This window comes from Octopus bimaculoides, chromosome 15 (assembly GCF_046866305.1).
Source record: "Octopus bimaculoides isolate indiv1 chromosome 15, ASM4686630v1, whole genome shotgun sequence".
NCBI lineage: Eukaryota > Metazoa > Mollusca > Cephalopoda > Octopoda > Octopodidae > Octopus > Octopus bimaculoides.
Genome location: NC_142942.1, coordinates 23,814,752 through 23,839,751, shown reverse-complemented (window position 1 = coordinate 23,839,751; position 25,000 = coordinate 23,814,752). Strand labels below are relative to the sequence as shown.

The following is a 25,000-nucleotide window of genomic DNA, read 5'->3' as shown; positions in this document are numbered from 1 at the left end:
GGGGCCTGTGTGTGTGTGGTGTCTATTAGTATAGAGGTCTTAGTCACTGGAGTGCGGCCATACTGGGGCACCGACTCCTAATCGCCCTCAATACTTCTTATTCCAGTCGTGTACTTACTTTATCGATCTCAATTAATCGAACGCTCTCTTACCTGGTCATATTCTAATAACCATGAGTACACACACACTCATTTCCCACTGGTTCGAAGTCAGTGGAGTACGGCCATGCTGTAACAACTGTACTGAAGATTTTCAGTCGATCACATCGGCATTACATTATAATATATATTTTACATTCACAAACCAGGAACAAAACAAAAAAAGGCCATAAGCAGACATATTTAGGCAACAGCTCCAGTTGAATATATATATTTATACACACACACATGTGTATGTATTAACGATCTCGTATTTCATACTATATACATCTATATAATATATACCTAATCACATTTTCTTCTCTCTACTCTATGTATACACACATATATATACACTGGCCTTTTTCCTTACTTTCCTACACAATATGATGTATTCAACCATATATGAATATACATCACACTATACTTTACACAGTGATGCATATATAATACATAAATCCATCTTATATATACATATATATACACGCTATATATCGCTCTGAATCCTATACCCACTTTACTATACATAATCACATCCACACATCTTTTTCCTGTCTGTATCCATGTATTTAATATAATCACACAATACATACATAATTGTCCACACACACATAAATATATATATTATATCATATATATACATATATACATTCTCTGTTACTGTCCACGATGGTTGCACATTCTCCCCACACACAGAGCTAAGGCTTTACTCACCTTGAAATAACCCCCTTCATACAAGGTACTGGGGGGACCGAAAATCGCCACCTCCCACACAAATAAATTGTCATCGTTCGTCAAATTTACTCGAAATCCTTCGACCGGTTCCTCTTGGATTTTCTTCAGTTCCAATTGTAAAGCCTTCACAGCACCGCCCGTGGCGTTTTGCGCCATGGTCGTCTGGCAAACACAGCAAAACTTCACTCAGCCCCGGCAGACAGTAAGAGTTTGTGAGAGAGAGAGAGAGAGAGAAAGTGGAGACGAGAGGGATGGAGAGAGGAAGAGGAGGAGGGAGAGAACGTGAGTGAGAGAGACAGACAGATGGTGAAGACAGAGGAAGAGAAATCGGTGTGTGGAGAAAGGGGGTTCAGTGAGGGTAGCAATGGCTGTGTGTGACAGAGAAACAGACACAGTGTGAGACTGAGTAAAATGAGAGTGAAAGGGAGAGAAAGCGGAGAGAGTAGCAATGTGTGAGTAGAGAGAAAGTGGAGACGAGAGGGATAGAGAGAGGAAGAGGAGGAGGGAGAACGTGAGTGAGAGAAACACACACGGTGAAGACGGAGGAAGAAGAAGAGAAATTGGTGTGGGGGTTCAGTGAGGGTAGCAATGTCTATGTGTGTATCTGTGACAGAGAAACAGACACAGTGTGAGAGAAAGCGGAGAGAGTAGCAATGTGTAAGTAGAGAGAAAGGGGGCTGCAGAAGAGGGGGAAAAGACTGTCTTTGGAGAAAGAGAGTAGCGAGGCTTTGTGTGTGACTATGTGGAGGCAAAGGGTGAGGAGGCTATGTAGAGAGAGTAGCAATGCCGAATGTGTCAGGGAGAGTGTATGACAGAGAAAGAGAGAAGGATAAAGGAAGAAACCGTAATAAGTGTATGTGGTCGTGTGTGTCTGTAAATGAGTAAGTGAGAGAGAGAGAGGGGGTAGCAATGCCGTATATGTGAGTGAAGCTTCGGTGTGTAATTGAGTGGGAGCTGGTGAATGTATAAGTAATAATGGAGTGAGGGTAGCAAGTAAATGTGGGGGGAAAGTAAGAGAAAAACAAGCGAAGACAGAAAGAGTAATAGTATCAGGCGCAGAGAAAGACAGAGGGTGTGCATGTAGAGACAGGATGTGAATGAGATAAGAAGAAAGGGGGAACGAGAGTGAGTAGTAGTGTGGGCCGAATAGGCGTTAGAGAGGAAGACTTCACTAAATGAGTGGGAACACAAGGCAAAGACAGAGAGAAAAGGAATAAAATTGTATTATCCAGAGAGAGTGTGTACTAAAGAGAGAGATAGAAAGAGGGAAACAGAGAGCAACAATAAAAGAGGAAAACAACAAAAGAAGAGGAGGAAGAAAAGAAAAGCAGTAAGAGACAAAGAGTGGTAGGATGAGTAAGACCTATAATGGTTGCAGTAACGGTAGCAGTAGTGGTAGTAGTTGTTAAAGTGAAGGGAGCATTGCGCGTTCTCGTCAGTTGAGTTGCAGTAGGAGGAGAGAAGCGGCCGAAAAGTTGTAGTGTGAGTGATGTCGTCTGGTGTTGAAAGTTAGAGTGAGAGTGAGAGTGGAGGGAGGTTGTTTAGGAAGTTTTTATTGTTGTTACAGTCAGTGGTTTGTCTTTGTTGTTGTTTTCAGTGGTTTTTGATTTCGTGTTTTTGTTAGTCAAACATCTAAATTATTGTTGTTGCTGGTGTTGTTTTGTGATAGTTTCTGTGTTTTTTTCTTCGTGTGTTGCTATTGTTACTTTTATTATTGCTTATAAGGATGATGCTGATTATTATCATTATTGTTGTCCATGATGATAATGTTATTATCATGATTGTTACAAGAAAAGACGTGAGGAGAATGGCTGAGCTGATTATATTATAATGTATCTCTTATTTCTTATTCTCATTGTTTGTTTCTTATTGTTGTAGTCTGGAGTGTTTCAGAAGAGGAGTGAGTCACAACAACAAAAACTACAAAAGAAAGAAATATCATTTATTGATGAGGTTGTTGTTATTTAACGTTATTATTAAACAATAAGGCAGAATGCTTAGCAGCATTTCGTCCGTTCTGAGTTCAAATTTCGCCTAAGTCGACTTTGCTGTGTGTATATGTGTATGTGTATTTTATGTTTGTAGTCTTTCTGTAGTTGTGGATGCAAAACCAAGAACATGTATTCTGAATTTCCAAAATGAAAATTTCACAAAAGAGCATGAATATAAAAAATCTCAAGAGAATATTCAGCAGAATACAAGGAATATTAATTCCTGGAATTTGGACAGCAAGAAAAATCATTAATTTTCACAGAGTGTGATTTGAAAGAAAAACTGTAGCATCAGATATTGTGTGCAAGAGAAAAGACTGCACTGGTATGGTCATGTGATGCAAATGGATGAGGACAGTTGCATCAAAAGGTGACGATCTCTAATTGTAGAGGGAAACTGAGAGAAGCCTGTTGTGTGTGTGTGTTGCACTAGTATGGAGTTTACTTGAGGTAGATTTTCAACAGCTGGGTGCCCTTCCTGTTGCCAACCCTCAGCTGTTTCCAAGCAATGTATTTCTCACAGAATGACAATGTATGATAGTGACATCATCATCATCATTTAACATCTACAATCATCTTGTGATGTCAAGACAAGAAGACACAACAAATTCCTACTCCACTTAGTCCATTCACAGAAGAAAAAGTCACAATTTTGTCATAGAAAAAAAATTTGAAGGAAAAAAATGTCACATTGTATTTAAATATCCTAAATAATAGTTACAGTAATTAAATAGTTAAAATTCAAAGTTATTTATTAATCAACAATACAATTTGTATAATGGCATTTCAAGTATGTGGGGGAAAATAAACACGTTTTGTTTATTATTTTTAAAACAATAACAAAACAAAACAACAAAAGTTAAATCCTTTTGTGGAGTTTTCCTGTGACTCTTATTCCTGAGTTTGGAGAAAATATTAGGTCATCCCATAAACAATGTGGGTGTTTTTATACTTCTATTTCTCAAAATTAAGATAAAGTTTGTTTTTTTAAATCTAAAATATACTCCCCTTCATTTTCTACAATGCTCTTCCATCTATTTGGCAGATATGCAAGGCCCCGCTTTCAAAATTCATTTGTCCCTGATGAAAGATACTCCTCCAGTACTGTTCTGACCTTGTCTATAGAATTCATATTTTTTCCATCCAAATGATTTTGAAGACTGCTGAATAAATGATAATCAGATGGAGCAATGTCTGGTGAATATGGTGAGTGGAGCATTGTTTCCATTCAAACCGCTCCAGCCTTTGGAATGTCGTACTTGCCGTATGTGGCCGAGCATTATCCTGATGAAAGAATACCTTTTGTCTTGAAACCAAAGACGGTCACTTTTCTTCTAGCACTAACTTAAGCCACTCAAGCTGCTCACAGTAGATCTCCTTAGTTTTCGTTTGGCTTGAGTTTAAAAGTTCAAAGTGGACTAAACCTTTCACATCCCACCAAACAGATAGCAACACCTTACATGGGTTTATGTTAACATGGCTTTATGTTAACATCCACTGGGCAGCTAATTTTTACAACTGTGCACAGTTTCTCTTCTCTATCCCAAATCATTATATCAGGTTGCAGTTTTTCACATTAATGTATGTATGTATGTATGTATGACTATGTATATATGTATGTGTGTGTATGTAGGTATGTGTGTGTGTGTATATATATGATGTATATATGTGTGTATATATGATGTATGTATGCAGGTATAAATACACACACATACATAAGTTCATATATATATATATATATATATGTACCAGAGTAAGCACATAAATGTGAAACAAGGTGGGAAAAATAATACTTGAGGACTGGAGGTAGAGTAATATGCTTTATTAAGAAAGCTGCAAAGACATCACAAAAGCTGTTACTCGGAGTTTCATGTTCCCGTTAGTTGGACAGAAGGCGTAAAAACTGTCTAACAGGAACGGGAAACTCTTTTTGTGATATTTTTGGTACTTTTCAATTATATAGATGAATGGCTGTGTGGTAAGTAGTTTGCTCACCAACCACATGGTTCTGAGTTCAGTCCCACTTCGTGGCACCTTGGGCAAGTGTCTTCTACTATAGCCTCGGGCCGACCAAAGCCTTGTGAGTGGATTTGGTAGATGGAAACTGAAAGAAGTCCGTCGTGTATATATATATATATATATATATATATATGTATGTATATGTTTGTGTGTCTGTGTTTGTCCCCCCAACATCACTTGATAACCGATGCTGGTGTGTTTACGTCTCCGTAACGTAGCGGTTCGGCAAGACAGACCGATAGAATAAGTACTAGGCTTACAAAAAGTAAATCGTGGAGTCGATTTGCTTGACTAAAGGCGATGCTCTAGCATGGCCGCAGTCAAGTGACTGAAACAAATAAAAGAATAAAGAAATATATATTGTACATATTTAAATGTGCACGAACACTTAAAGAAATAATCTGAAATATAAAATTTATGAGAAGAAAGTATGAAGGAAGTCGTAGTTGTCAATACTTAGTTATGTCCCCTTTACTCGTGTATAATACGGTCTCCGTTTTTTTGTTTTTTTTATACTTTACAAATACGTCGTTCTCTTATCGGCATTCCTATAGAATAGAGTCGGAAATTATTTAGCGCATCCCCACAAACCGTAATTTCTTCGCATCCGTGTTTTGATGAAAAATCTTTACACACACATATATATAAATATAAAAGAAGTGGGAGAGATTTGTCCTCTCACAGTTTTTCAAGTTAATTTTAATTTTTCAAACTTTTTTCAAACTTTCTCTCAGATTTGTTAATCCTAATTTTGAAGAATCATAATTCTAAGTTTTTAGAATATAAATCTGACAAGCAAACAAAGATCAAAACAAAAACAAGAAATAAAAATTACAGAGAGGTGAGGCCAAACCCTTCTCCCTGAATTATTATTTACGATGCTTAAAGCAGAGATTCCCAAAAAGAAAAACAGAAATTATAGGGTATTGGAGCTCTAGAATTGTCTTGTTATCTTTTAATTTCTTTTAGATTTCGATTTAAAGCTATTCTGTATTGAATTTTTCGCAGTATGCACGAATTACTTGCGGTCGGCATTGCTTATTTGTTGTTTCCAGTGGCGTGAATTTCATTATAACGCACCTCATTCACTTTATTGGTCTGTTTTCTTTTAGATACTATTTGTCTGATGAAATATTTCTGAATGTAATTAATAATTTCTTTTGTGAGTGTTGTTTATTTTCGTTTTCTTTTCGTTTGTGTTATTGCGTTGTTGTTCATGATTTTGCGTTCTTCATTTTGGTGTGGTTGTATCAGATAAGTTACAAGTTCTTCTTGTTTATTTTTATGTTGATGCAGTTTAAAATAGGTGGGAGTGATTACCGAGAAATTTGAAATCGCTATTTTGCCGGGCGAACGACCCTAGCGAGGCTCAATCGCCAAGTAAACAACCAGAAACATAAACAACGCAAAAAGCATCAATAACAACAATAACGACATTAAAATATAATTCCTAATTTCATTCGCAAATATCTCTCATCACAAACAAGCTGGCCACAGAAAGGCGTCAAATAAATAAAAATGAATTAGACGAACTTTAGCTGAGGGTTACAATATGTTTGTGACACACTTTAACTTCTTAAGGCAAATTCACTGCTGTTACACCGGAGAGAAAATTCTCTCTTACGGTAGGTAGAAGGTGTGAAAACACCATATCTGCTCAGTGCTTCCCTTTAGTAAATTCCCAGACGCGCGTTTCTGGCTCTTCAGCTTTCCTCCATGGGAAATACCGAAGAGAGATAACCAAGGGCAGATTCAAAGCCATGGCTTTGACTGAAAATAATCAACATCAGAAACTGAAAAGTTCTCAAACAGCTCTCAAATAAACGAATACCAAAAGTGCAAGTGGGGCGCTAAAGTCAAATATCAGCCCTTATTTTTAATGACTTCAGTTAGAGTAGCAATGATAACGTTGTTGATCTCCGAGACTGGGATGAAGAGACGAAGTCATCCTAAGATCAAAAACCTCGGCTGAAGACTGGCAACAGAATGGACTTTGTTACCAGCACCCAAGGGCCATCTGAGAGCATTTAAACTGGACCAAGCTGTTGACCAGCGTTAATTTTATAGATCTTCATCATCTTTTCACTGTCCACTTTTCCATGCTTGCATGGGTCAGATGGAATTCTTTCCAGCTTGCCAGCCCCGGTCAAATTGTCCAACCCATGCCAGCACGGAAAACGGATGTTAAATGATTATGAAAATGATAAAAGCACTGGTTGCTGGTGCCACGAAAAAGCACGCAGTAGACTCCATTATGTGGTTGGCATTAGGAAGGGCATCCAGCTGTAGAAACCGTGCTAAAACAGACGTGGAGCCCGGGCAGCTCTTCAGCTGGTCAGCTCCTATCAAATGTCCAACCCATGCCAGCATGGAAAATGGACGTTAAATGATGATGATGATGATGATGATGATGATGATGATGATGATGATGATGATTGCGGTGGTGAGCTGACAGAAACATTGGCATACTGGGCAAAATGCTTAACATCTCATCCATCTTTATGTTCTGAGTTCAAATTCTGTCCACTGCTTGAGTTTCTTCCCTATCATTCCTAAGGTCCCCTGTGACAATTGATGCAACCTCAATTTTTCTGCAGCCCCACAATCTGCTTATCTCTCTCTTCAAGTCCTTCTATATATATCTACCTTGTTGATTTAATTTTCTTTTATTCTCATCCCAAATGGACTGGCCACATCGGTTCTATAGCAAATCGAATCCCTCTTCTCAAACACCAAGATATCTGGTCTGTTATGCTCTAGGACATGATCTGTTTGGATAAGCAAGTCCCAAAGAAGTTTAAAAGTAAGCAGAGATATATTTGCAGTGCGACTTTAAAGACACACGGAAGAATTGTTGAGAGCAGTTATAAACTTCTGATCAGTTATCTACTTAATAAATAAATAAATAATTTATCAAATCTTTAATTCATGAATCATGGATGGGTTTGGGCTATATCTGTGTAGCTATCTATAATTTAACCCGAACCCTTTAACTGCCGCTTTCTAAGACTTCCTTCCGTCTCTCTATTTGTCAGTCTCTATCCATTTTCAGTTTATTTTGCTCTCCTTCACTCTGTCTTTCCCTCATTCTCTCTATATGCTGTCACTCCTACGTCCTCTTTATATATATATCTATCTGTCACTCTCTCTCTCTCTCTCTCTCTATATATATATATATATATATATATATATCGGCCCGTCACTCCTACACCCTGTCTTAATAAAAATCTACTCCGTCTATATATCCAACTGCTTGTCACTCCTTCATTCTCTCTCTAACCTATCAGCCTTCTATATCTATCAAGCTTCCTGTCTAATTGTCTTTCCCCTCACTATCTACCTAATCTATCTATTTGCCTCTCCTGCTATCCGTCTCATCTCGCCCTTTATAGGAAATGGTAGAGGCGTCATCGTGTTTGTCATTGTCAAAATTTCCGGTGAAGGGCAGTTCACTTATTAGCTTTCCTTCTCAAACACACACGAACACAATTATATATTTACATCCATATTTTTACAATTATATATATAAAGCAGATTGCACGTATATATATATACATGTACCAACACATATGTATCTTATATGTAGTACACGACTGTACATTCTAAGTACGTCGTCCATAAACGTTATTGAAATATTTTAGGACAAAGCATCACTTCCTTCTCTCTACTTTCACATTCATCTATGCAGAGTCCATATGTATCTATATATACCCATGTAATATGCAAACCGACATAGCTACATGGATGGTCAATAAACTCAATCGTGTCTCCGAACTAAATTGATGGAGACCGGAAGTCGGTAACGACAGCCGTAAAACGGTTCGCAAAAAGGAGAAATGAAGGAGGGGGAGATCTCCTCCTCCTTTCTCTCTCACTTATTGTTTTTACTTCCTGTTTTTCTTCCCTTCGTCTCCATTGTTGTCTCCCTTTACACAGTTACGTCCTCCTTACCTTTTTAGTTCACTTCTTATTCTCTTACTTTTTTACTCTCCCCCTCTCTTTATCTCTTAATCTATCAATGCCCTTTTTCTCCTCTCCTCTCTAGTAAATGTCTTTTTCCTTTCTTCTTCTCCAGCTCTTTCTCTCTTTGTATTCCCCCGTCTATCTCCTCCTTTTTCTCTGTCTCTCTTCCTCTCTAAATGTTTCTTTTATTCTAACTTTCTCTCCTCCTCTCATTCTTTTCCCATTACTATCTCTGCTCTGCCTGTTACCCTTTATACCTCCACCTACGTTTATCTCTTTTTCTGCTCACTTAGCTTCTCCTCTTCCTTATACTACCTCTCCTCCCTCCTTTAGTAACTTTCTCTCTCTCTTTCCTCTTACACATCTATCTCTTCTATTTTCGTTCCTCTTGTCACTCCTCCTCCTTCCCCTATTTTCAACTTTACTTTTACCACTACTTTTTTTCTCTCTTTTTGTATACTCTCTCCCGTCGCCTCTCTTCCCTCCTCCCCTCTTGTCTTTTTTGCACTTTTTATCTGCTTTTCCTCCTCCTCACTTATTTGCTTCTTCCCTCTCTTTTAACTATAACTCTTTCTAGCTTTTCCTCTCCCTTTAATTAACTCTTCGCTTTCTCCCCCTTTATCTCAAACTATTATCTCCTCTTCTCCCTCTATTCTCACTCCTCCTGCCGTCTCCTCCTTCTACACCTCTTTCCTCTTTCACAATTATTACTCTTTCACCCACTCACCTACTCTTATCTCTTCTATCTGGAACTGTATCTCCTCCTCCTCCTCCTGTTTCTTCTGCTCCGCCTCCTCTCTCTCCCCGGTCTTGCGTAGTTTATCTCACATGCTTTTCTTCTTTCCTCCTCCTCCTCCTCGTTTCTTTCTTTTACAGCTCTTACCCTTTCCCTTCTTAACTCTCCGTCTCTCCGTCTCAGTCGTTCTATACTCCTTCTCTCTCACTCTCTGTCTATATGTCTTTCCTATTAGTCGCCCCCGCTTTTTCTTCCCCACATTGACACCCACCACCACCACCACCACCACCGCCACCATCAATATCAACAACAACATCAACATCCCAACAGTTGTCCATTATGGCCGTAAAATTGAGACAGGAAGAAGAACTGGTAGGTTTCTAATCTTTCTAATTCCTCGCAGTTAACCATTCCAGCACAGAATTTCTGAGAATTTCACATTCGTTTCTAAATCCTTTCCCTCCCCACCAACTTCTCGTTGTTTATTTCCCAGATTCTTGGCAATTTTATTTGATTCAACGAGGCATCACCTCCTTCTAATTCCGACACATTCTCTAAAATATATCTACGTGTGGAGAGCAGATATACACATATATATACACTCTCCATACATATGTTTTATCTCTTCCTTCTTTCTCTCTCGCGACATATATATATATATGTATGTATATATATAGTTTCCGCGTTCGGTTCCCCTTATCGCTTGTTTGCATTCAAACCCGTTTTATTAACAAAATAACACAACACAAACATGTTCTCTACGTTCAGTCTTAAATTCAAACTTCATGTGTATATCAAAATTATCTACACACATTCTATGTATTGCGTGTGCATGTATATATATATATATATATATATATATATATATATATATATATATATATATACATACGTATATACACACACAACGCTATGTGTGTTGTTAGCTTTCCCTATGACCGCTTCATACACACGCACCTACATATAGGACGAATTAAGACCCTTATTCCCATCGCAATATTCTTGTATCTTTCCTCGCGGTTCCCAGTTCAAACCCAGGAAGGAACCAGTCAGTTGACCCTCTCGACTTGTTCTCCTTTCCCAAGTGGAGGGTGCTGTTGTCGTTTTATAACCAAGATACCAGTAATATAAGGTGAGAAAAGGGTGGGGTGAGGGTCACAATGTGTTGGCACGTTCCTCCACCCCGCTGCTCTAATCAAATGAAACTTTCGTGTAAAGTGATGTGCATGTTTGTCAACAAGAGGAATCGGGTGAGACACGACTCCAGCGTCGTGTTCTGTGGAACGTGGGTTCTAATCTTGGCCCAGAAACTTCACTCTTATGAATATCTTTGAGAATGGCATGAACATCTCAGCTTCTTAATTTCCAATAACCTCCTCTCTCTCTCTCTCTCTATTATATATATATATAATTAGGAAACGGACATATTAACGAGTAATTAAAGAAAACTTCAACGTTTTAGTTTATCTTGCATTTAAACTTTTCAATCATATACGTATGTGTGTGTGTATAGATAGATAGATAGACAGAGAGACAGACAGACAAACAGATAGATAGACAGAGAGATAGACAGACAGACAAACAGATAGATAGATAGATAGATAGATATGACAGGTGTTTCGTGTCGTGTCCAAAATTATTACGATGGTGTTATTACTAAGGAAATTAATTAAAACAAACTATTATTATTAATTATTATTGTTGGTGTTAATGATGCTGACGGAATGGATTCTCTGAGATCCGTTGTTTGTTGATATAAACAATTTCTTGGAGGAAAGCAAGAGAGACCGAGTTGGATGGATGACAGACAGAGAGAGAGAGGCGCGACAGGTTCGTTTTGGTGATGATCAAATCGGAAATGAAATATTGTGGTTTGTGCTGGTCTCTGTGTCTTATTGTATATGCATATATATATACACACACATACAAATGCATGTATATATACATACATACATACATACATACATACATATAATGTCCATATATATTTATTATGTGTATGCATATATTTTATATATATGTGTGTCTGTGTGACTCAGTTGTAATGTCGTTCTTTTGGAGTGGTTCTCAGATATTTGCAGGTTTCCTGTCCATGAAGCGAGTGTATGTAGTAGTGGTTCGCCTATTTTCATTAGTAGTAATTGTTTAACCCCAGGTCAAGCCTGATCCCGTACACCTGCGATCGAAGACAATCCATTCGTGAACATGTCTTTTTACTCATCTCCAAAGAACCAGAACCACATTATCCTTTATTCAACGTATCAGTTCATTTTGAAGACGATATGGGTGAGGTGCTGATTCTTGCACATCGAACGACCATGTAGAGGTTCTCTCTTTGGCCTGGTGTTGTAGAGTGGCTCCAGCCTTATCACTCATTCTTGTTGTTGTTTAACCCTTGGTTATTCCTGATCCAGCAGATCGACCATCATCAAAGAAATTCTATTCGTCCTTTTTAAGGTTATTACATTACCTAATGGCACACCTATATTATTCAAGACAATAGACTATCATTTGAGAGAGATTTGGCTACTATCTCTTGCAGGTCCACATAGTGTCTCCCTCTCTCGGTTGTCGCTCATTAGTTTTATGCTGTAATGTAGTTTATTTTATTATACGGTAATGGAGTGTGATTTATTATAGTATAGGATCGTGTATTGTGGTTATCTCATATCTAGTCGAGTGGATCCAATCATTCTATTTACCCTCCTACACCACGGCTGTAATATAATGTTTAGCTCCGAGTTGGGTTTTGATTAAACCAATCTTTGATCGAAAATATTCTAACTGGGACTATCCCGTTTTTTTTCTCTCTCTCTTTAATCCTAATGTAACACGAACCATCCAATATGTCCTCTTTTTTTAAAGACATCTAGGTATGAATTACTGGTGATATGGCTGCTATTTCTAGCTGATCGAGTAACCTCATAGTTCTGAGTGCTGTGGAATGTAACTCCATTAGTATATACCACAATATATAGCTGTGGTTGTTGTTGTCTAGTGCTCAGGTCACTCTTGAACGAACAAATTTATGATCCAAGGGATTCCTCTTATGACCATCCCGTCTTTTTAGATTTTATTTCAGATTTTTCTGTCAAATGTATCGCATCCTTTATGTATTTAGCTGCAATTTCTAGCGGGTGGAGCGGACACATAAAAAGCTCCAATTGTGTAGTATTTATTTGTTTCTAATTTAAGCACAAAACCAGCAGTTTTGAGGGGACGGGGTTAATCGATATCATCGAACTCCGTTCTTGACTGGTACTTTATTTTATCAACCCCGGAGCGATGAAAGACAAGGTTAATCTCGACCGGATTTGAACTCGGAATGTTAAGAGCCGGAAGAAATGTCATTAGGTATTTTCCCGATTTTGTAACGACTCTGACAGTTCGCCGTCCTTATAAGTAGACCGAAATGCCGTGTCTGTTGGGTGATTCCAATATTTTGACACTGATTTTGTTCTGTCACTTTTGAGTGGTTCATTATTTGGTGGAGTCGTTTAACCCCAGGTCGACGCCGATCCGGAAGGCCTTTCATAAAAGGCATACATACACTATGCCTAGGCCTGTGTGTCTTTCAGACGTGATCTGAGAGAAACTTGGCTTCTATGTCTAGCGATGCGATCGATCACAAACTAGAGTCAATAAACCTCAAGTCTGTCTCGATTCGGGAGACATTTTGCAAGCAAAGGCAGTCTAGCAATGACCATCCCGTCTTTAGACTATCTTTACTATTACATTATCTCATTTTTTAAATGACGGTCGACTATGAATTGACGGAAAATTGACTGCTATTTCGAGCAAACCTAACGACCACCTAACGTGTCCAGTGTAGCTTTTTCCTCTTAACGGTGAAATTTTCAATATTCTTCTAGTCTAGACCCTTAAGTCGTTCTTCTAGTGTAGACCCTTTAGGGTTCTTTCACTCCATTGGCTATTAAAATGATTCCAGAACTTCTTGACTGGTAACTTTATTTTTTTCAATCTTCGGGAGGAGAATCAGATTAATAAGACTTCAACTGTGTAGGACACCAATTGAAGTGAGGGCTCCACCGTTTGCTTTTTCTTCCAGTGCCGCATTTAACATGGTGCAAATGGTAAATTATTACAATCCTCTTTTTCTTTTTCTTTTTTTTTAATTAATAAACGTGTTGAAAAACTTAATATTTTTTTCCAGTTGTCTTTAGATATAAGTAAATAATTCGCTAATGTCAGATTCGTCATTAATAATGTCATAATTTGTTTTGTCAGGCGATAGAAGAGTGGAGAGGTCATCAGTTGGTCGTAATTGAGTTGTACCACTCGAAAATATAATAAGAGAAAGTCTTCCTCGTGGTGGGCGAAAGTAAAGAATACGCACACCCCGTGTTTAGGGTTTTTGTTACGCCGAAAACGGGTGGTGTATGTATTCTTTACCTCCGCCTCCTCGTAGACTGGTTTTAGGGGCGAGACCTGAACGTAAAGAGCCGCTATTTAATATTACTGGGGGCTTTTATCCAATATTCTATGTTGGAACGAAATGTAGTCCCTTTCGAATTGGGTTCCAATTCTTCCTGCTCCTTCCATTCAGTATTAGTGTATTCTTGAAAGACCTCAACTTACTGCCAATATTCTAATTTCCTCTAAAAACAAATTGCAGTTCAATTCGTGTAAGAGTCACGTTTGCCTTCTGTGGGCCATTCATTTGACAAGAATCTCTATTCTGCAACAACTGTTTTATCCAGGTGTCAAAGTCGACAAAACCCCAATCTGACAAATTGGTGTCCTATTACACAAGTCGCTTCACCTGGCACCACATGAAAGGTAACAGGCATATTGTCACACACGTTCGTTGTAATTAACCTCCGGTTCAGTCTAGATCCAGTAAAACTTATGTTTTGACAATCCCATCTTCTAGAAATTTATTTAGATAAATGTATCTTGGAGTATACTATTATACTGTCTTTTTTTTTTCTTTTTCATGACTGATTTCGTAGATTATTAGTCGCTGTTTCTAGCAGGTCGTTGTGACCACAGAGGTGTCCCTCGTTGGTTTGTTGTTGTTTTGTTCCAGGGCTTGATCGAGAGAGCAAACAGATCTGTGTCAGAGACCTTCTAGCTGTAATCCTCTCGTCTTAATTCAAGCACAGGCTATCTAGAAGCACAAATCTTCCTCTAGACATAAACCCTATCTCGTCTGGGATCATTGTTTCTTTTTGTTACGTAACTTAGCTGTCCGACAATAGTCATCGGTAAAATAAGTACCAGAGTGGAAATAAATGACTGGGATCGATATGATTGCCTAAACCCCATTTTCAACTGCACCTTGTTTTTTTTTTTGTTTTTTTTAAAAACATTTTACGTACAATAATCAGTATTGAAAGACGAAGTTTAATTTGAATTGTCCACTGGAGGTGCTGGTATCGAGGAGTAAACACTGAAAGAGATGCTCTAGCGTGGCCGTTGTCCAGTGACTGAAACCAGTCAAACATAAAAAGAATACAAGTGGGAGTCATCCTGTAAAGAAACAACCAACAACCCCTAAACACGAAAAAGTTTCAAAGGACGAAAATGTTTTTTGTTTCGATCCAATGTGTCTATCTTGTGTTTCTTTTTTCGTTTTAAAGATATACAGGGCGAGATTTGAGAAAAATTTGGCTGCTATTTCTAGCACAGTTCTTTGGTTCATTGTTGTTTGTTATCGTTGGTGTTGTAGACAGTCCTTAATCTGGCCAAACAGGTTCGAAACACAACAGCCACCCAAAAAGCAACTCCCTTTCAATTTCTTGCTTTCTGGAATTCTAATTTGATGTCTCACGGAGATAGTTTGACTTGAATAAGCGTTCCTAGTGGTGACCACCTTGTCTTGTTGTAGAACACGAATGTCCTGAGGATTGGAAGTTACGTCCACAGCTGCATTTAACAAGTTCGAGCTGCACAATCTCTCCTCCCCTTTTTCAGGGTTCTTCCTTAAACACACACAATGTTTTAAATAAATACAGCAATGAGTTCGTTTTATTAAGACTACACAATTGCAAAAACAGGCGACTGATTTACGAGAAACTTCGCCCTCCTCCTCGTTGTTCATACCAGGTCATTCTTGATCCAGCAAACATTTAATCAAAAGAATTCCCACCGTGACCATTCCGTTGTCTTTTTTTTTTGTTTTTGTTTTTTTTCAACGGTTATATGTGTTGGAAGATTACTTTCTCCTCCAGTGTGACTTCCCATGCTTATGATGGTGTCAGGGAATACAAGCAACATTTGGCTGCTATTTCTAGCCGGTTGGCCGACCATGTGGAGGCTTTCTCATCCTCCCCCTCCATTGTCTCATAGCTTCATCGTTCGTTGCATGTCTATACCCCCCCCCCCCACACCTATTTTTAAAACAGAAAAACCAGCTGGAAGTGCGTTCAGGGAAGAATTTCACTGCAACAGTGAGCAAGTTTGTGTGACTCCTTTGTTGCATGCCTATAACGCCATTACACACACACACACACACATTACACATTGTAGATACACATGCACAATCACACAATTACGTACAAAGCATGCAAGCGTGCTCACGCATACACACACACACACAAGCTGGTATTCGCATACACATGCGTATCACACATATATACATATGCATATTACACGTACAAGGCAGTACTCCAGCATGGCCTTGACCCAAGCTGTGATGGTTGAAACCAAGAACGCGCGCGCCCCCGCGTCTCTCTCTCTCTCTCCACACGGATTAATTGACTGCTGCTAGAGTGAACAGGTCGACCAACGAAGGGAGAAGCTCCCACGCTGACTCATACGGCTCCTCCGCCCCCTCGCTCCCCACCGTAGGAATTTTCTGTTTGAAGACTGAGATGTGGCTGCTACATTTGGAGTAGGTCGGGTCGGTGGGTGGAGGAAGTTTCTACCTCCTTTATTTGCTCCCTTTACATCATCCAACCTTCTCCCCCCCACCCTCACCCCATTCTCCAACCCCATTTGGTTGTTATGAGACAGGAAGGCGGTGGGGGGGGGGGGGAGCTGAGACGTTTTCATACCTCACATTTGCAATATTCTGTTGTTGCTGAGTCTCTAGGAGTTTATTCATTTCATTGCTTTGGTCTTGAGTTGTGTCCATGATTCTTCTGAAACTTGTTAATGTTGTCCTTGAATATTTACGAGCCAAGAGTTGGGGGTGGGGTAGATTGGCAGGCAGTTTACCGCAAGGAATTTGGTACAAGTATATGCAAAGACCTTGTCTTCAGTGACTTGACAGTTCTAATGGGGAAAAGGGCAAAAGAATAAAAATGTATTTGTGTGGGGGGAGATGGAATTTTCGGCTGTGAATTCTGAGAAAATAAATATACGGATAATGGAAAACTTTGAGCCAACCTTCATTCATGAGTGAGTGTGGCTTAGTGACATGTGCCATACTTTCAATAATTATTTTAGGGACCCTTTTGTAATTTATGATTGACTTAGAAATTAGACTAACGTCTCTCATAAGACCAGAGTTAAACCTTGTTTCCATGGCAGTATAAGTGACTGAGATTACAACACTCCTCCTACCCTGGATGGGACGCCAGTGCTTCACAGGATTAACTTCCCAGCTATTGCAGGAACTCATTTACAACTGAGTGAACTAGAACAGCATGAAATGAAGTGTCTTGCTCAAGAATGCAATCTTGCAACCCACTCAGCCACACATCTTCAATTCATCTTGTCAGTGTTTTGGAGCACTTAAATCGAACACAATTTCATTAGCTAAATTTCTATTGAAATACTCAGTCTTTTGTTTCAGTTAATTGTGAAAATGATGAATTTAGTTAACTTTGCCTTTTTTGGGAATATAAATTAATGAATTAATGATGTGATGGAAGGTTTTAAATTTAGATCACTTTAAAACCGGAAGTTTGTATTATTGGCTCAAGGACAGTGTCTGGCAGATTGGTGTGAAAAGAGTGGAGACCAAAGAAGCTGCTGCTAAGAAGTAAACAGACCATTACTAGATGCCATGTTTCTTTTCAAAGAACCACCTAACGTTCAGCACATTGGATTCCCCTCCACTCCCCATGGCTAATCAGTCCACTCTATATTTTTTTTCTTACTACTAACTTTTATATATTAAATCCTAACCTATTTAAACATTTATTTATTTAACACTGATAGCAATAATCAATAGAAGCAAGTTTTTCCACTTAGGATTAGGTTAACAGGAATAAATGCATATTTTTAATACTTCTCAGAAGAATTTTTACAAAAAAACCCCCTCCTTGTTTCAGTCATTGGAATGTAACCAAGCTGGGGCACCACCTTGAAGGGTTTAGCCAGACAAATTGACCCCAGGACTTTTTTTTTTAAGCATAGTTCCTTTTGATCCTTTTACTGAGCTACTGAGTTATGGGGATGTAAACAAACCAACAGCTGTTGTCAACATGCACACACATAGTGTCTCCAGTTTTGTAGAGCTACTAGATTTGACATCTGTGTAAACAAGGTAGCTTGTCTTGTCTTGGTCCTGGATTTGTTCAAATGAGACAGACACCTTATGAGACCCCAATAAGGGTTCAATTGAAGCTGTTCATCATTTTTTATTCTACAGGGAAATAAGGTAAGTTTGACACGTTGCTATGGCTATCACATAGATTTACATATTTGTGTATGTTCAGCAAAAGAGACTGACAATATAAGTTACATCATCATCATCATCGTCATCATCATCATACGTCCGTTTCCCATGCTGGCATGGGTTGAACGGTTTGACAGGAGCTGGCAATCTAGAGCACTACTACTCCATGCTCCAGTCGTCTGATTGGGAATGGTTTCTACGGCTGGCCGCCCTTCCTAACATGCCAACCACTTTCCAAAGTGTGGACTGGGTGCTTTTACATAGCACTGGCATGGATGCTTTTTATGTGGCACCAGAACCCATGATCCCGCAAAACCAGGGACACTCAACTGAAGAAGGATGCGGGGGACATGCCTGTGTGTATGCAAGGATGACCCTGTATTTACTTAGCTTGATATGTGTAGAAGTTTCAGTCCCCTTGATTAAAAAAAAATAATCCCAGGTTTCATCTCTTCCATACAAGAATGGAAAAGTTGACACAAAAATGAGGATGCTACACATGCATAAATGCACAGACAGACACATTCTTATTGATATATATATATATATATTCACATTCATTTGTGTGTGGGTGTAAGTACTAAAGCTAACCAGCGCAACCAACCTGGCACGCTCACATGTCCTGTGATAGCACTAACGATACCATTTATTTCAATACCATTCCATGCTACATCTTTTACCCTAATGTTGTTTATGTTTAATTTCATTTAAATTCTTCAGGAATACCATTCTATCGCTACTCTGCTTGTCTGTAGAACATCAAGAACTTAGATGGAATAGATAGCTAGAGAGACAGACAGACAGATAAGTAAACACATATGCGCACACATATTTGTATCTCTGTGTATACACACACACATGTGCATACAAGACTGCCACTCTCTCTTTCCATATATATGTATGTGTGTGTGTGTGTGTATCAGTGAGTGAATGATTGTTTTAGCTAATTAGTATCTGTAAGCTTGATATTATTCATTCTTATTGAGCATTATTATGAATTTGTTTGCATCATAAACTAATTCTGTGAAATATTTGTTTCCTTCAACACGATGCTCTATGGAATCGGTACAGGAATGGCTGTGTGGTTAAGAAATTTCCTTTAGAACTGCATGCTTTTGAATTCATGTTTCTATTGTAGCCTTGGAGCTGACCATAACCTTGTGAGTGAATATGGAATTTGGAAGCCCCTCCCCCACCACCATTTTTCGTGTGTGTACCTGCATTTTGTGTTTCTATTTATCACTCACTGCATGACAACAGGTGTTGGTTTGTTTACATCACTGTCCAATACAATAATATGTACCAAACTTAGAATGAATTCTAGGATCAATTTGATTGACCAAATCTTCAAGGGAATGCACAAACGTGACCCCCCCCCCCACATTCCAGTGAGTGAGATAAGCAGATGGAAAACTGCATCTGTGTGTGTGTGTGTGTGTGTGTGTGTGCGCATCTTTTATCTTTTACTTGTTTCAGTCATTAGACTGTGGCCATGCTGCAGCACAACCTTGAAGAATTTTAATCAACTGAATCAACCCCAGGACTTATCTTTTTGTTAAGCCAGGTACTTATTCTTGCAGACTCCTTTTGCTGAACCGCTAAGTTACAGAAATGTAAATACACCAATACCAGTTGTCAAGCAGTGGTGGGGGAGACGCACAGACAGAAAGACCCCCCACACACACACACATACATACATAAAAATATGTATGCAATGGGGTTCTTTCAGTTTTGTATACCAAATTCACTCACTGTGCTTTGGTCAGCCCAAGGCTGTAGCAGAAGACACTTGGCTAAGGTGTCATGCAGTAGGATTGAACCCAGGACCATGTGCTTGGGAAGCAAACTTCCTACCATACAGTCACACTTATGCCCATATATAAATATATATATATATATATGTGTGTGTGTGTGTGTGTGTTATTTTATATTTTATCATCATCATTTACCATCCGTTTTCCATGCTGGCATGGGTTAGAAGGTTTGACTGGAACTGGTAAGCCAGAGAGCTATACCAGGTTCCAGTTTGGTTTGGCTTGGTTTCTACAGCTGGATGCCCTTCCTGATGCCAACCATTCCAAGATAGTAGTGGGTGTCTTTCATGTGTCACTGGCGCTGGCCACAACTATGATGATATGTAAAAGGCACCCACTATGTGTATTGATGAAGGAGAATGTTCTCTATGTGGCTCGTGTGTTCTCGTCTACGTTTGTTTGCAATGCCCTGTACCCAGATATGCACCTATACATACAGGTGGATGTCGGTATGCACATACCTGTACGTATATATGCATATACTCATTTACTATTTGTTTATATATATATATATATATATATATATATATATATATATATATATATATATATATATATATATATATATATATATATATATATATATATATATATATATATATATACACACACACACACACACACACATATGCACACATATTTAAATATTGGTAAGCTAGGCTTTCCAGTATGAGAGAAATATAAGAATGTAAAGCCGTAAATATCCACCTTTCTATATTTATACATCTAGGAAGGTATGTGTGTGTTTTTATATATGTGTGTGTATATATATATATATATACATAAAAGGTGTATCTAATGTATATGCAATGTGAGTCAGTAAAATTTTTAGTGAAATTTAAAATGCTAACTGCACACTCACACACATATATACGTGTGTGTGTGTATATATATATATATATGTGTTTATATACACATACACATAGGTAAGTATGCAGGTAGATAGATTGATAGATAGTTTGGTAAGTAGGTAGATAGACAGCCAGGTGTGTATATTTGTGTGAGTGTGTGTATAGACAGACAGACAGAATCATTAACCTTTTTGTTGCTTAGAAAGTAGAATCAATATGATAGATTTTTTGCAGTATATCATGTGTGTGTGTGTGTGTGTGTTCATGTATAATGTTGTAAATCAATACAATGTCCCCCCCAAAATTCTAGTTTTTTTTCATTGATTTGCACCAAAACATCTGAATGAATCATCCCTCCCACCCCTCTCAGATGAATGCAATTTTCTATTGTTTTTCATTTTTATTCTGTTTTACCTTTTACACCCCCCCCCCCCCCGAGTCCTGTCTTTTGTTCTGTTTTTGTCTTTTCTGTAGCAGAAGAGACAATTTTCTTCTTTTTTTCTCCTCCATTCCCCGCCCCCCACCTCTCAGGTGGGCTGACTGCTTGCTTGGCTATACTGGATTATATTTGCCAATATGTCTTCTTTCACAGCTTAAGTTTATTCTTGTGGGTAAGGGATTGTTTAGCCAGGACCTGCCGCATGGTTACTTGTGTCCCCGCAAGCAACATGAATTTTGGTGCCCCCCAGCCAGGTGAATATCAGTCCCTTTATTATCATGGCCATCATTATCATTGATTTAACATCCACTTATCCATGCTCACATGGGTCAGACAGAAATCTATTGAGGCCCCTTCCTGTTGCCTTCCAGACGCCCTTCCTGTTGCCAACCCTCGCTTGTTTCCTAACAAGTATTTCCCCTAGACATGTTCTCACAGAATATTGGAAATGAAGGACACTGCTTGTATGACAGTGACACTCGCTTACAGCTGTGACATGATGTCATCACAAGGAGACACACACACACACACACAGGATTTTTCAACCAGATATTGTTCTTATTACCAACCTTCACCTGTTTTTCAAGTAAGGAATTTTTTTTACTCCATAAGTGTAAGGAAACTGACAATTTTTGTCTGATTACAACCTCAACATCCTTGAACCAAGTTATTACATCATAACAATACTCATGGATCTGTGTGTCTGTGTGTCTGTCAAAACACCCCCTCCCCCATGCATAGCCTCTCCTTGAAACAGCATACATCTCTTGTATGTTACCCCTGAAATACTCCCACGTTGGACCCTTCTCTATACATATTCCTGCATGCTCAGACACACATCCATAAATCCAGGTACACCAACACACTTGGATGCCCCCCCCCCCACACACACACACAGACTCACTCTTGCATATGCAGATATATACATGCACATACTCAGCTACACTCGCACACACACACACACACATATCTAAAATAGTCTACATAGTGATAAATTACATCACAAAGGATGGGCGGCTTCTTGTCTGCACTACTTAAAATACCCTAACCCTACCCTGCCAACTTCCCCCACCAACAATATCATACCATTCATCATCATCACCAGTGCTACTATTATCACCACCACCACTACCATCATCATCATCTAAACCACCTTCCTCACAGTCATCCATCATCTTTGGGAAAGGCATGAGTGTCAGAATTCCTCATTTGTATAAATCTGAAAGTAAAAGTGTATTCCTTTACAGTAAAGACCCTCATTTTTTGGAGATGGAAAATATTCATATTTGGGTGTGTGGGGATCTCTCTTTCTCTCTCTCTCTCTCTCTCTCTCTCTCTCTATCGTTCTCTCTCTCTCTCTCTCTCTCTCTCTCTCTCTCTCTCTCTCTCTCTCTCTCTCTCTCTCTCTTTCTCTCTCTCTCTCTCTATCTATCTATCTATCTATCTATCTATATATATATATATATATACTGCAGCAATCATTCAGCAAGATGCAAACCATTTGGTGGGAAGATCTTGTTCACGTTATTGAAGCTGCTGCTGCTGATGCAAATGACAGCAAGGAACTCTACCATCTTATGAAGCAAGCTTATGGGCCTAAAAGAGTTCTGCATCAGCTCCTTTGCTTTGCAAAAGAGAGCGCTACCCTGCTTACTAAATCAACAAAAATCACAGGTCACTGGTTTGGACATCTTTTTGAACTTCTAAACTGTGAATCTGTTGTAGATGATGCTGTAACAGACATTCTTCAGCTATCATCAGCTCCCTGGATTCCACACCTTGAATAGACAAGGAAGTAATAGCAATGATAAGGTGAATTGGTGGAAAGGTTCTGGCAAGTAAACCTCTTACCTGCTTCAATGGATACTTTGTAAATGGTGTTGCATCTGAATCTCAATGTGGCTCCCATTCTGGTAGAGGAACAATGGATATGGTCTTTACAACAAGACAGATGCAGGGAAAGTGCTATGAGCAGAGTATGGATCTTGTACAGGTTTTCATTGATTTAATCAAAGCTTTCAATACTGTGAATAGGACCTCCCTGCGGAAAATACTCGGCAAACTTAGTTGTGTGAGTCACTTTGTGTCTATAATTAAATCATTTCATGATGGGATAGAGGCATGAGTCAGTGTTGGTGGTGGCATAGCAGGGACCTATTCCTGTAGGGAATGGTGTCAAGCAAGATGATATTCTTGCCTCAACTCTCTTTCCATTGTATTTTGCTACTCCTCCCACTTGTGCCTTTACTGTGGATTACTTTTCTGGGAGGTATGTGAAGTACCATACTTCTGGAAGTCACTTCAACTTGTCAATTTACTGCCAATTTGAGAGTTTTTCAGTCTCTTATTTGTGACCTTTTTTTTTATGGGGATGATTGCAACTTCATTGCTCATACAGCTGAAGATATGAAAATTCTCATGGATCATATCTCAACATGTTGCAATGCATTTAGACTTGGTATTAGCCTGGAAAAGACTTGTGATGCTTCAGCTGTACCATGGAGTCCAAATGTGAAACCATCTGTCTTAGTTGAAGGAACAGGAGTGAAAGTGATGGACATGTTTGTCTGCCGGGGCCATACACTCGGCTGTTCTTGCTCTTTGGATTATGAAATATTGTTAAGGCTTCAGAAAACAATGGGGTCCTTCAGGGGCCATGAAGTTACCAAGAAACATGCAAAACATAAAAGAGCAGAGGAAAAGGAAAGCGGGGGGGTTAGCTCCTACCACTATGAGGAAGAATTGGAAGGAGAAGGTGGAGGTGGGTGACTGTTTGCCAAGTGTTGAAAGGTTAAAGTATGATAGACAAGCCCCGGGTTTGTTGCAACAGAGATACAATGGAGGTACTGATGGGGTGCTAGAACAAACTCCTTAGGTACAAGAAAGTGAGCAGAAGAAAGGACATGGAGAGTAGCAGGAGAGGTTAATGTAGTGATGAACAAGGGGGGGGGGGTCATGTATATACACACATGCATGTTACTATCTCCATGGCCTTGATATAGCGATAATTGTTAACGAATATTTCATCTCCTGTAAAAACTTGGAAACAAGTTAAAATGTTAAAATGATAATATAATATATATTATATATATAATACATACGTATATAGATAATATCTATACTTTATATACACATAGTACATATATATAAATCATATATATATATAATAACTTAGCGGTTCGGCAAAAAAGCCCGATAGGGTAAGTACTAGGCTTACAAAGAATAAGTCCAGGGGTCAATTTGCTCGACTAAAGCGGTGCTCCAGCATGGCCGCATTCAAATGACTAAAACAAGTAAGAGTAAATATATATATATAATGATGATGATGATGTATATTTGTGTGTGTGTGTGTGTGTGTGTGCTTTATGTATTTGAGAGAATAACCCATTTATCTATTTCACTGATATCACGTGAAACACCTGTTAGTTGAGAGGATGGTGTGGGTGTAGTGGTGTAGTGTGAGGGGGAAAAAAGTTGTGTGGGTGTGTGATGATGATGTTAATGTAAGTGTGTGTGTGAGGATATGTTTATCATTTGCGTATCCGTATTTCCTTAAACACTGTTACAGCATGGCCGTCACTGAACCAATGAGAGACTTTTACCAGACCAAAGAAAGAGTAACCAAATTTAACTCAAACCACATCCTGCTGTCTTAATAAAAGAAAGACACATAATAGCTTGCTAAATAGACCGTGCCTAACCTCCACCATTGAGAATGGGATTGT

At 38.8% G+C, this 25,000-nt stretch overlaps 2 protein-coding genes across 4 annotated transcripts in view; one reads left to right on the top strand and one right to left on the bottom strand.

Moving 5' to 3' along the window:
* LOC106874100 (ubiquitin-conjugating enzyme E2 R2) overlaps positions 1 to 2,388 on the bottom strand; it is a 57,090-nt gene extending 54,702 nt beyond the window's left edge. The window contains exon 1 of the mRNA XM_014921704.3: positions 852 to 2,388. Within this exon, the coding sequence (XP_014777190.2) occupies positions 852 to 1,028 (177 nt within the window). The 5' untranslated portion in view covers positions 1,029 to 2,388. The remainder of the gene's footprint in view (positions 1 to 851) is intronic.
* A 7,299-nt stretch (positions 2,389 to 9,687) lies between these two features.
* Positions 9,688 to 25,000, top strand: part of LOC106874101 (tyrosine-protein phosphatase non-receptor type 9) — a 55,972-nt gene continuing 40,659 nt past the window's right edge. For 2 of the 3 annotated variants that reach the window (XM_089363589.1, XM_089363588.1), the window contains exon 1: positions 9,690 to 9,953. Coding sequence is in view for 1 of the 3 variants with exons in the window: in XM_014921705.3 (XP_014777191.2) it covers positions 9,921 to 9,953 (33 nt within the window). In the remaining 2 variants the exon portion in view is untranslated. Of the gene's footprint in view, positions 9,954 to 25,000 lie in introns of all 3 variants that reach the window. The other variant, XM_014921705.3, reaches the window with a different exon arrangement.